Source organism: Stigmatopora argus, chromosome 8 (assembly GCF_051989625.1).
Source record: "Stigmatopora argus isolate UIUO_Sarg chromosome 8, RoL_Sarg_1.0, whole genome shotgun sequence".
In the NCBI taxonomy this organism is placed as follows: domain Eukaryota; kingdom Metazoa; phylum Chordata; class Actinopteri; order Syngnathiformes; family Syngnathidae; genus Stigmatopora; species Stigmatopora argus.
This window is the reverse complement of record NC_135394.1, coordinates 10,801,560-10,814,361: the sequence shown is the minus strand read 5'-3', so window position 1 is coordinate 10,814,361 and position 12,802 is coordinate 10,801,560. Positions and strand designations below refer to the sequence as shown.

The 12,802-nt window shown below is 38.0% G+C and overlaps 1 protein-coding gene across 1 annotated transcript; it reads left to right on the top strand.

The window, feature by feature from the left end:
* Nucleotides 1–1,900: 1,900 nt before the first annotated feature.
* Nucleotides 1,901–9,783, top strand: lpla (lipoprotein lipase a). The gene is made up of 10 exons (XM_077607154.1): nt 1,901–2,138; nt 2,889–3,124; nt 3,238–3,417; nt 4,656–4,767; nt 4,849–5,091; nt 6,146–6,391; nt 6,463–6,583; nt 7,556–7,738; nt 8,622–8,729; nt 8,813–9,783. The coding sequence occupies exons 1-10, from the start codon at nt 2,036–2,038 to the stop codon at nt 8,862–8,864; spliced, it is 1,584 nt and encodes a 527-aa protein (XP_077463280.1). The 5' UTR covers nt 1,901–2,035; the 3' UTR covers nt 8,865–9,783.
* The last annotated feature ends 3,019 nt before the right edge of the window (nt 9,784–12,802 follow it).

The window sequence follows — 12,802 nt, the reverse complement described above, 5'->3', positions numbered from 1 at the left end:
GCCTCTTCCTTGGGATAATTATGCTGGGAAACCAAAACTGTGTACTGCAGTGTTCTGATTGAATCTAGAACAGGGGTGCTAAACTCGATTTGGTTCTCAGGCCACATTGATGCCAACTAGGCCTCATGTGGGCCGGACCAGTTTATTTCTTTGCTCCCACCGTTTATACAATCCAGACACACTTCAGCTTGTCCTGTTCTTAAGACAATTCCAAAGTATGTATTGACAAACTCATCACGATGTCTGGCCAGATTTTGGGGGGAATGTGAAATCTGAGTTGGCTCAGTAAGAATTGGCACGCACTTGCCTAAGGTAGCGTTTAGACTTGCTAATGTTACGTCAGTGGGGAATTGAATCCTATTTGGTAACTTTTGCTGTCAAGAACACTGGTTTTCAAACTTTTTGCAGAGCTCTCCTAGTACGACCATCTTGACAAAAAAAGGAATTTATACTGTTGTAAATTTAATGTATATTTAAAAAAAGGGGGATACTCAATTAAGGGATTTAATATTATAATTTATGGAGGTAATTATGGTGCAAAACTTTCATGTCGTTGGAAAAAATGAACATTTTGTTGCACAAACTATACATTTGTTTTGTGGAACTATAACTGCAAAGTCTGATTTGAACAACTACAAGTTCTGTCATTCATTTATTTTCTGAACTGCTTATCATCACAAGGGTCGTGGAGGGTGCTGGAGCCTATCCCAGCTAACTTCTTCAAAAGAAAAGGATACAAAATATCCAATGCAAGTGTACTTAAGTACAACAGAACTAAGTTAAATACAACTGAATTGTTGATTTTAAAAAAAGTTGACTAAACTATTTGAAGTTTGATTCAGTAATTCTGTCTTTCCAATTGCTGTCTTTCTGTGAAAAAAAACATGGTCAACTGAACATCTACAGCACAGCTTGAAGTGAAATTTGAGAACATATACAAATGTTATTATGAGAAAAGTCCAGCCCGCAGGATGAATGAAAGCTCCCACAAAGGCATTGGGGATGGAATTCATCATTAAACCTCAGACAGATGTTTTTCGGTGTTTATCGCTTTTAATCACGTCAGGGCTGCTTGCAAAATACTTGACATCTGACTTGATGTTCACATACGCAAGCGCTTATCCATTTTCTTTTTTGGAGCATCTGTTGGGGTGTTGTTTCACACTGCTGCATTGTGGGTTCTTAACACCAGAGGTCCCTCCTGCCTCTAGTAATTTGCATTATTTGGAGAGAGAAAAAATTATGGTCGTTTTCAAGCTGATAATAGCTATATTATTGGGAAAAGCTTTGTTAAAAATATTCCAAATTGCAGTACACATTAGGATACAACTCCTGTTATTTTAAGATTCACTTTTGCATACATGTCTAAGCATTTGTAATTTTATGTTTAAGAGGTTTGTTTTTGTTACTTTAAAAAAAGACACGACCACCCAACCCAGTCTATAGTATATATTATAATATATACGTAATTGTTACTATGCATTAGTAACACTCACTACAAATTAGATCATGTTTGATTTTAGTGTGGATGTTGACAAAAATGCCAATTAAATTATGTTTCTGTAGTTGGAAAAATAATTAAAAATGTATTTTATGTGTTTTGATGGACCCTGACAAGGGTACGCAGTTTTGAAAATTAATGAAAAAAAATTAAACTATACTTATTCACTTTTTCTACCACATTAAAATATATTGAGATACACCTAAATCCTCTATATAATCTGCATAGTACGAAGGGAGAACTGTATACGTATCTATTTCAGTGAACTCTGGACACTAGTGGGCACATATACACACCCCCAATTTTGAGCAGGGTCCCTCCGGAAACCCCGCCCTCAAAGCCCACATCCAATAAAGTTGTAATATGCAAATGAGGTCCACTTAAAGATGACTTAGGAGCGCCAAGTGTGACAGACCTTAAAGAAATTTCAATCCGCACATATAGAACGTGGCGACTTTACTTTCTGTTTTAAAAGTTGGATATTAATCCCCAAGTACAACTCAAGACACCTCAAAGGACCAACGTCTTTATAATATGGGAAAAGCAAACGGGCGTTTTTTCCCGCTTTGGATACTTTTGGGAAAATTTCTTGCCACTTTTTGCTCGGACCCTGAACTCACCACCAGCGGTGCGTTTGGTAAGAAATCTATATCAATACTTTTAATGTCCCTTTTCGCCTGATTTAAATGTGATATTAATTAAAACATTTTGTCCTTATTTTATAAAATGCTTTAATTGATTGACCCGTTCATTGCCAGTGACAATCATAGACGTCCAATCCACCTCAACTGGTGGAATTGGCATCATTCAAGCCAAAATACATTGGCTTTATACCACTGTTAATGGCAGTGAATGATTTTAATGATGAGGTGGCCTTTTAAAGCCTGCAGATCTGCAAAGCATCTCTTACATTAACATCCGTGGGGGTGCTTTAGAGTAAAAATAGATAATGAGGGAGAACGCCCTCAAAAACGTCCATTAAATATATGCTATACAGTTTTACCAGATTAGGATTAAGTGGAAACTGTATTAAAGTAGTAGGTCTCAGTATGGGTCAAAATAATGACAATCAATATAAAATTGTTTATTACCATTGCTTTTCTTCACAGACGGCCAGTTGGTGACTCAATCTAGATTATTTGAATTTGTTCAATTCTTCTCCCATAATAAAACCTTTTTGTGTGGTAGATTTGTTATAAATGCAAAAGGGGGCGACATAGACTTTATTTTCCTTGCCTGGCAGTTTCATCTCAAAATGGTGATTCCCAAAGTGGGAATTTTTTCATTCAGATGGATGGGTTATTTTGAAGAAAAATGGAAAATATTTCATCACGAGCTTTGTGCCCTGATGACTTCTTCTCACGTATGTGGGTTTGTGTTTCAACAGTGAACAGCAGCAGCAGCAACAGCAGCAGTGGCAGCGTCACCCCTACCTCCCTGCCCGCCACCTCCACCGCCGAGTGGCTCAGCAATTACACCGACATCGTTTCCAGGTTCTCGCTGCGCACGGCCGACATTCCCGATGACGACATGTGCTACATTGTGGCCGGCAGTCCCGACACCATCCGGGAGTGCGAGTTCAATGCGCAGACGCAGACGTTTGTCATCATCCACGGATGGACGGTAAAATCAAAATCTTATGTTTTACCCCATTTGCACAAACTGAATCTTTTATCTTTTAAACTAGGGAGAGTATACTTTTCTTTGAGCAATGCTTTTGTGTGGCTGTTTCATAGATAACAGGTATGTTTGAGAGCTGGGTACCCAAACTGGTGTCAGCTCTGTACGAACGCGTGCCCAGTGCCAACGTGATTGTGGTGGACTGGTTGACACGCGCCAACCAGCATTACTCGACTTCCGCCGCCTACACAAAGCTGGTGGGCAGGGACGTGGCCAAGTTTGTCACCTGGATACAAGTGAGTTTCCTAGAAATCTACTTGAGAGGGGTATCGTTTGGGATTGATGTGTTGTTTAATTAAGCAAAAATCCGATCAAATTGCTCAAATCGGCAAAGAAATTGTCAGCATCGTCGTGTTTTATATAAACTCTGTGAAATGTTCAGTTGTGTGAATTAGTTCCACAACCAAATGATTAAAAATACATGGAATTGTCTTGTACTTTTAATTGCCTAGGGTTGTGTTAAAGGTGTGCATAATATTGTATTAACATTTCCATGCACAAAAATGGTCGCCTGTCAGATTTAGCGTGCATGCTCGCTCCTAGTTTATGGATGACGACCAAGGACGTCTGGAATTGATTGTAATTGCATTTTTTTGGACTATGAGTCTTATAAATGTAATCTTAAGCATATGTTGCATCCTTTCATAAATTACTTGCAAAACATTTACGATATAAATTAAAGTTGACAAGTATTTCCTGGAAGTAGCATGAACTGCTCATGAGATGAATTTGGAGATGCTGACGTTGCATTTTAAAATGTTTTCCCACTGCTTGTGTTACAGGGATCACTTTAAAACGCTTTAGTACGCTTTTAAACTGATTTGATAAATGTTGATTTTTTTTGCCTTACTTTTACATGAATTCTTAGTTGTATTTTAGTTGGACAGACGGCTCCATTCGTTTAATCTGTTTACATTCCAAACGACAATGAGGCTTTTAAACACATGCAGTTGCTATGGTTTACGCCCCCCGTACTGCGAGTTATTAAGTGGTAAACCTCATTTACGCTGTTAACAAAAACACTACATACATTTATAGTTAAATACAGGTTCCCAAAATGTTACAGGTAAAATAATGAGAAAACGGTAAAATAGGTATACATTTTTAACCCATTGAAACTTATGTATAATCAGTTTTGATGGCGACAACATTGCGCTCTTTTTCCCACCTGGGATTTTAACCTAAACAGTCACCTTGACAGTTAAGCTTGCTGACCACTGAGCTACTGAAGGCTAGTGCGAATTTGAGGTTAGGAAAACCTTATTCCTTTGAAAGCATACAGTTCAATTTTTTGTTTACGGTTGAGGTTTTTTTTCAAGTTTTTTTTTTTACGGTTTAGTTTTTTTTTTTTTTTACAGTACAATCCTGACAACCTATATTTTTTATTGATTGATTTGATCCCTATAGATAGTGTAAGTGCTTGTCTATATCAACTTTAAGACCTTCAACACGATTGTTGTTGTAACACATTTAGAAAGAGCTGGAGCTTCCCTGGGACAAAATCCACCTGGTGGGGTACAGCCTCGGGGCGCACGTGGCCGGAATTGCCGGTGATCTGACCAACCACAAGATCAGCAGGATCACAGGTGAACTGATCTCCTCGCTCTCTCCGTCATCGATGTTAAGCCTATGTTCACCGACCTGAGATTGGCTGTCTTTCTTGCCAGGATTGGATCCCGCCGGTCCAATGTTTGAAAACGCGGACGAGCAGGACACGCTATCCAAGGACGACGCCCAGTTTGTGGACGTCCTGCACACCTACACGCGAGGCTCGCCCGATCGCAGCATCGGCATCAAGAAGGCGGTGGGTCACATCGACGTCTACCCCAATGGAGGCACCTTCCAGCCGGGTTGTGGCGTCACAAACACCCTGATACTGATTGCGCAGGCAGGAATCGGAGGCCTAAGAGGTATGTACTCCCTCCACACGGGCACTTTTCATTTTAGCTCACAACATTTACATCCTGTACCTCGATGTACTGAATCTCGTATCGCTCCAGCTGTAAAAACAACGTAACGGCGCTTAGATGGGCTTCCAGTAAAAACATGGGAGGCTATACATTTGGGCTTTTCGCTTGTAGTTATTTGCACTATATGTTTTTGTCTTCTGCTCTTTCAATACAAACAGTTACAACTGATCACACAGGCGTGGCGTAGCTCTTGCCGAGATCAAAGCCTTGTTTGGTTATTTTTTACATTGCTTGAATTTTTCAGAGCATCGCGAACTGAATTTAAGAGGCATGCAAAAATCTTTTTGGGGGGGCTTTGTAGCACAGTCTATTGAGTTGACAGCATTTACATGCTTTCACACGTTCTCGTGTTATATTTGCAAAATACAGCAGGTAGATACTAAAAATCATTAATACCAGAAATTAAGTCCCATAAAAAAAATAAACAAATAGTGCTGATGACAGTTTTAACTGTAAATACACAAATCCAAAAGTGTTAGCCATTCCGAATCCATTAAAATACCTTTCAAAAATATGGATGAGAGCTCATTTTATTTGGAAAAAATATTCAACTCTTATGCCCCCTCACTTCAACTAACAACTTATGCTAAAATTAGTTCCTCCCTAGAATGCAAAGATCTTAGTTTCTCTGTCCAGATGCATTGATTAATTTTTTTTTACGTGTGCGGTCGATTGGTCGCCGGTCTTTTGGTTGCCGGTCTTTTGGTCGCCGGTCTTTTGGTCGCCCCGACCGCGACAACGGGCGACCAAAAGACCGGCGACCAATCGACCGCACACGTAAAAAAAAATTAATCAATGCATCTGGACAGAGAAACTAAGATCTTTGCATTCTTGGGAGGAACTAATCTCATGTGGGCCGTCTTTGTTCAATGTCCAGTGTAGATCAATGAACAGAAGGCATTTTGTCAGAATGGCAATTTTTGTCCGATTTCTTACTCCACGCGTAGCTTGCCACCATTTGTAACGACACGTTCTTTGTTTTTGTTCGGCGCAGAGGCGGACCAACTGGTCAAGTGTTCGCACGAGCGCTCCATCCACCTGTTCATCGACTCTCTGCTCAACACGCAGCAGCAGAGCATGATTGGCTTCCGTTGTCACTCACGCGAGGCCTTCGACAAGGGCCTGTGCCTCAGCTGCCGCAAGAACCGCTGCAACAAGATTGGCTACAACATCAACAAGAGCCGCATGACGCGCGGTGCCCAGATGTACCTCAAGACTCGAGGAATGACGCCCTACAAAGGTAAACATTGGAGAATTTCTCAAACAACACTGCACTCTGGGACATATTTTTTAATGTGTCTCTCCTTTTAGTTTTCCACTACCAAGTGAAGATGCACTTGTTCAGCAAGGAAATCCGGAACTTCAGTGACCAACCCATAAAAATTTCCCTGTATGGAACCGATGGAGAGAAGGAAGACATCGCTTTTGTTCTGTACGTACAGGATACATTATGTGCAATGATTCTGTTACATATGGCTGTCTACTGTATATTTTCACAACACCTACACTTTTGCGGCATATCATTCCCAAATGCTTAACATTAGCTGTAACTTTTGTCAATGCAGCGACACCTCGTGAAAACACTGGAGTGTGTTGCGTTTATGTGCAACTACAAAAAGGCCGAAAAATGATAAGTGTCCTCCTTGAGGCTGCACAGGACACAAGACGAGGCATTTAAATGAAGGAGTAACGTACATAAATCAGGATGTATAGGTAAACTAACGGTTGAGAATGTGAACAGCTGCCAGAATAGTCAGTAGCACTGCATTAAGTAAAATATATGGACACATACATACCTTAGCAAGTATTGTCAGCTGCACTGTGTGTAGCAAAAACAATACTTATATCATCAAATAGTTCAGATTGAGATGATGCGGAACTTTTTATGACATCATTGTTTATGTTTCTCTTTGGCATTTTGGTAGTGTATGGCGAGAAACAGTAGTAATTTATCTTTAGTACTCGTTTTGTACTTGTGGAGGAGGATTAAGTGAGGCAGGGTGGGTGAATAAATGTACTTATTTTGCTATTTCAAAAACACAAAAGCGGCATAAGTGTAAATATCTCAATATGATCTAATCTTGGTTATTCCATTTAGTACCACGTATACACAAATGCCGTCGAAAATCGAATGAGCAGCAGTTGCTTAGAAGTTCTGCATATAAATATGTACACTGTGCAGTACAGTAAAGCCTATGTATAGAACACATTGGCAAAATGGCAGCACATCATGTTCAGAATTGAAATTACATCATCGGTGGTCCGTAAGCATCACTTTCGACAGGTGTGCCTAATAACGCGTCTCGCCTCGTCTAAAAAAAGAATTGCCGGCGGCGCTCTAAATGAAGCATCGGCAACCATTGGCGACCCCCGGCTTGACCTTTAACCCCGTCTCACCCCACAGGCCCAACATGAACGGCAACAGCACGCTGTCCTTGCTCGTCACCACCGACGTCAGCATCGGCGACCTGATGATTGTCAAGTTGCTCTGGGAAAAGGTCAACCCATTCAACCCGTCGGACTGGTTCGGGAGAAACAAGTTCTACGTCCGGAAAATACGGGTCAAATCGGGGGAGGCGCAGTCTAAGTGAGTCCTTTTAATCAAGCGAAGCTGCATATTTGAAACACACAAACATTGAAAGATGACAAGTAAACATGGTAAAATACCTCAAATGGAACTTTAATTTCAGATCTTTTAGTTTTCTGCCCAGATTATTCTGTTCCCACTGTTTTGAATTTAAATACAATTAGTTGCATTTTACAGAGTGCGTTTTGGGAAAAATATTGCCATTAGTTATAACAATTTCATTCATTTGATTCAAAATCTGATAATAATTTTACAAGTACATACCAGTAAATGTAATTAAACACTGATTGATATGACCAATGAGAAAGTATGAAAATTACTTCTACCCCTCAAAAAAATAAATAAATAAATAAATAAATAAAAAAAAAAAATATATATATATATATATATATATATATATAGAAAAAACATTTTTTTGAGGGGTAGAAGTAATTTTCATACAATCGCTCTGGACAATATATATATATATATATATATATATATATAGCGATATATATATGTATATATATAATATATATATATATATATATATATAATATATATTATATATATATATATATATATTTATATATATATATTATATATATATATATATATATATATATATATATATATATATATATATATATATATATATATATATATATATATATATATATATATATATATATATTGTCCAGAGCAATTTACCGAGAGGGATTTATAGACTGGTGCGATTGATAGTCCAAAAAACAGTGCTTAATTGGGCCCAAAAAATGTATGAAGTTATTTTTTGGGATCTAATATGGAATCAAAGTGTGATGATCATTTTTGGGGCTTAGGAAAATGTTAAAACGAGGTTCCTTCCATGTATCCTTACAGCTCTAGTTGTTATCGTTTACAGGGTGATCTTCAGTGCCAAGGAAGCTGAGTTCACCAATCTGATCCGAGGAGGAGAAGCTGCAGTGTTTGTCAAGTCCAAAGAAGACAACAGAAGCCGCAAAGAAAAACGGTGGGTTCAAAACGGGACAAAATATAGATTTTTTTTAAACGTATTTTTGTATCATGGTGGATTTATTGCCTCTCTTTCTCCAGGATGCACAAGCTGAAGATGGAGGGCAGTCTGTTCGGTCAGAACGACGCTTAGAAATGAAGTCGAACACGGCGCTATCGTCACCCTCGAGCTCCGCGTGCACCACCAAAGAAGGACGACGTGGAAATTGGCAATACAAGCACACGCAAAACGTATGCCAGATGACTCTAAATTTTGGAGAAAAAAAGTTACATATTGAATGACGTGCTCACATTTTATATTTGTACACGTTCTCTTTGCAATCATTTGTCTAGGCTCACGTTCACTTGTTGTGCCTATATGAACTTTGAGTTATTACTTATGTAATCGATTCATGGTGACAGGCAAAATGTAGGCACATTTTTCGTAGCGTTTGTCGTTAAATTAGCAAGATGATCATTTTCGTTTCTTTGCCAGATTACTAACTGCCAACAATCGCCAAGGACCAAAGAGTTATTGACTATCTACTGAATCGCATTGGTCTTGTAAATACCATTTTTTTTAAATATCCGGGTTTTTTTAAATAAATATTTTGGATTCTGAATTGTTTTCATTTAATTCGATTGCGTTTTGATTATTGTACCACATGTCACTTTAAAACACTTTCTTTCTTCTTTACAAAACAAAATAAAATGACTTTATGCTCCGTTTGAAATTGCAGCCTTAATTTCCAAGGCCACTCCAATCGCAAAATGGGTGAAAATTTGGAACGAAAATTCCCTACACAACAGCCATAATACATCTCAAGAATACACCGTGTTGTATTTATTGAATGTACATTTATACATTTGTATATTAAGGTGTAATATATTTTGTCTTGCTTCCGTTGACTGTATTTTTCTACAAAGCCGTTTTTGTGATGATTCTTGGATGGGTCAGCTGTTTGTATGAGCGATCTTACATGCTTACTTTTGAGCGCATTCATCAACTGATTTGCAGTGCACTGTATTAAAAACTAGCCCCAGGTGGTTAAATAAAGATATAAAGTATTATATTCTGAGTACTCAAGCTGCTTTTAGTGCATTTTCATGCAAAAAAAATCCCTTTTTTATGTCACAACATATTGCTATCAGTGACAAAATTGGGAAACACACTTTTTTGTTGGTTTAGGTCATGGGTGTCAGACTCGGGTTGGTTCGCGGGCCGCGTTAACGTCAACTCGATTTCATGTGGGCCGGACCATTTTAGATATAATATTTCGATTTTTTAAAATAAATGGACTAAAAGAACTGGATTAAAAGCCCTGAATATTCAGTTTTTTATAGATCTAAAACCATGTTTATTTTAGCTTTTTTTAAAATATATTTTTAGATTTTACAAAATGATTTTTGAACTAAAAACACAGAAAAATTGATTAAAATTTACAATTATTGATTTAAAAGGGGAAAATCAGGAAATTTAATATACATATATACTCTTCATTTTAATTTGAGCCTAAAACAGAAAGTTGGCACTCATGATTTACTTTCCACACAAAATGATGCGGCGGGCCAGATTTGGCCCCCGGGCCGCCACTTTGACACATGTGATTTAGGTGTTAATAGTAAAATGAATCATTTAGTTTTTTTGCGGTTACAGCCTTATTTTAACAATTACAAAAAAATAGGAAGAATTCTGAACTCAATATAACTCCATCACTAGCCAATCATAGTTGGTGAAAGCGATGACGTATCCCTACGCCTGCGAGAAGGCCTTGGTGTCACCAAATCGAATTCTGATTGGTTGCAACAGTCTTATCGACGCTTGTTTAATGCAGCAGAGCCTGCAGAACTGATTGTGAAGGCCTTGAGGCAGATTTCTGACCCTGGCAACAAATAATGGCTGAAATGTGATTGGTTAAATGCTTCAATATGAAAACACACATCTGGAAGCAGTGCAACCAGCGGGAAAGCAATGAACGGAAGCAAACATACAATTTAGAATTATTTAATAAGTATTCATGGACAAAATATAATTAACATCAGTCTGTGATTCAGATATTTCTTAGGCCAGCAGAGAAGGCCTTGCAGGCCCTGATGGCACACCACTGATTTCCATACAATGAAATATGAAAGAAACAGGTATGACTGCAATGTTTACTTCATACTATACTGATAATCATATATAAATAATATTTTTACATGGGATATGGCTGGTCTTGAAAGGTATTTTAAAATGTTGCCTATTAGCATAATTTATGGTAAAGCTACAATATAAATGCTGAAATTAGTTTGTATTCATGATGCACGCTAAGTTTAATACAATGACAAAATAGATCAACAGAATATGTGATACTATGAGCATAATACTATGAGTAGCCATTTACTTTTTGTTAATAAATTAATTCCGTTCCCTTACAAGTTGATCAATGCATTTATTTAAAAAACAACAACCTAATAGGTGATCATTTTTTAGAGACGGATCCCTCACTAACCTTCCTTCAACATGACACTTTGTAACAGGCAAATATTATGTCCAAAAAGCATCCTGAACGATGTAAACATGGCGGTCAAGGTTTAGTGGACAAACACAGTAGGAAGTTATCAAATGTGTCGTAACTGCGTGGGTGCCTTCTAACTGCATGTTTACTTAATTGGTGGTCAACCATAGCTGTCACTGTTTGAAAAGCTGTGTAGGAAGATTAAAAAAATATGATCATCACTATAATCATTAGCAAAATGCAAAAATGCTTGTGTTCCTAGAAATAACCAAATCGATTCTTGGAAATATTTATTAACCAGCTCAAGACATTTTGTTGTCGACAAGTCTTTTTTCCAGCACCGTGGAAATGTTTTCGATTTGCAATCCCAGCTTCATTTTAATCAGTTCCCAAGTGAGAGAAAACAAACAGGTTCCCAGATTTTTCCACGAATTTTTTTTTTCGAGTTCGTGGAAGAATTTAGGCAAAACAGCTGCGGCAACACGCCACGACGACAGTGAACGTTGAGAAAGTAATACGAAATATATAGCCCTGTGTGAAAAATCTTTATGTCACTCAATTAATTGTCATTTTTTTACAGCTTGCTCTCATTGCATAATTTGACTTGCACTCAATTGCAGCATGTTTGATTTATGAGTGTGAATTTCACATGGTCTGCAAGAGCGCTCCCTGTCAAACAGTTTTCTACGGGTCGGCATCTTTTCAGGCATGACCCGCTCCCCTTTTGTGTCGTGCACCCACATGCTGTGCAGCTGACCTGCTGACCTGCTTTGTAGGCATCATGCATACTGTACTTTTGGTACTTTGCAAAGAGAAAGATGCAGTCTGTCATCACGTCGTAAAAATCCAGGCCATGGACGTCCAACAAGGTTACCAGCGCAAAGGTTTTGAAAACACGTGAGTGGGGTAACAGTTGATTGACAGTGTGCAACTCCTTTATGTGAAGAAAGAGGGCCCCCCAGATGTCCTCAAGAGGCCCCTTGAGTTTAGCCTCACAGTCCGTAGTCTGGAATGTCAGTGGACCGTATGGTTAACTGCTGACATGCTGTTAGATGCTTAGCAGCCCACAAATTTAATTAAGGCTGCTTTAGAAGAGAGAAACCACAATGCTGTTGGAAAATAAAAAAAATCTGCAAGATTATTGAAGCAATGTTTGTCAAATTCATACTTCATAAAATTGAAACCGCCTAAATAGAAGTTCCAAGGCAGGGTTTTTTTTAACTGTTGGGCCAGAACCCAGAAGTGGTAGATTAACATGTAAAAAAAGAAAAGAAAATATATAAAAATATATAATATATAAATAATATACAAAAATATAAAAAAGAAACATGATTGATGTTCTGTCAGGGTCAAGTAGAAGTATGTTGTTTTTTGCTCTGTCAAAAAAGTTACCTATTGTACGTTAAAGCATTGATGTTAATAATAATAATGCAAAAATAAATAAAAACTATGCAGAGAAAGAGAGGAGAGCAATTTTTCGCGGATTTTCACTTATCACAAATATATGGAACGTTTGTCCGTGATGGAGGAGGGATGACTGCACATAGTTGACCACTCTGATTCAAAAGTGAACCTTTCCGGTCTTAAACAAAGT

Bases quoted from the DNA above. Each gene is read 5' to 3' on its own strand.
- lpla (XM_077607154.1), top strand. From the start codon at position 2,036: ATGGGAAAAGCAAACGGGCGTTTTTTCCCGCTTTGGATACTTTTGGGA. The intron at 2,139-2,888 runs GTAAGAAATCTA...GTGTTTCAACAG, and splicing joins CACCACCAGCGGTGCGTTTG to TGAACAGCAGCAGCAGCAAC. The intron at 6,584-7,555 runs GTACGTACAGGA...CTCACCCCACAG, and splicing joins GAAGACATCGCTTTTGTTCT to GCCCAACATGAACGGCAACA.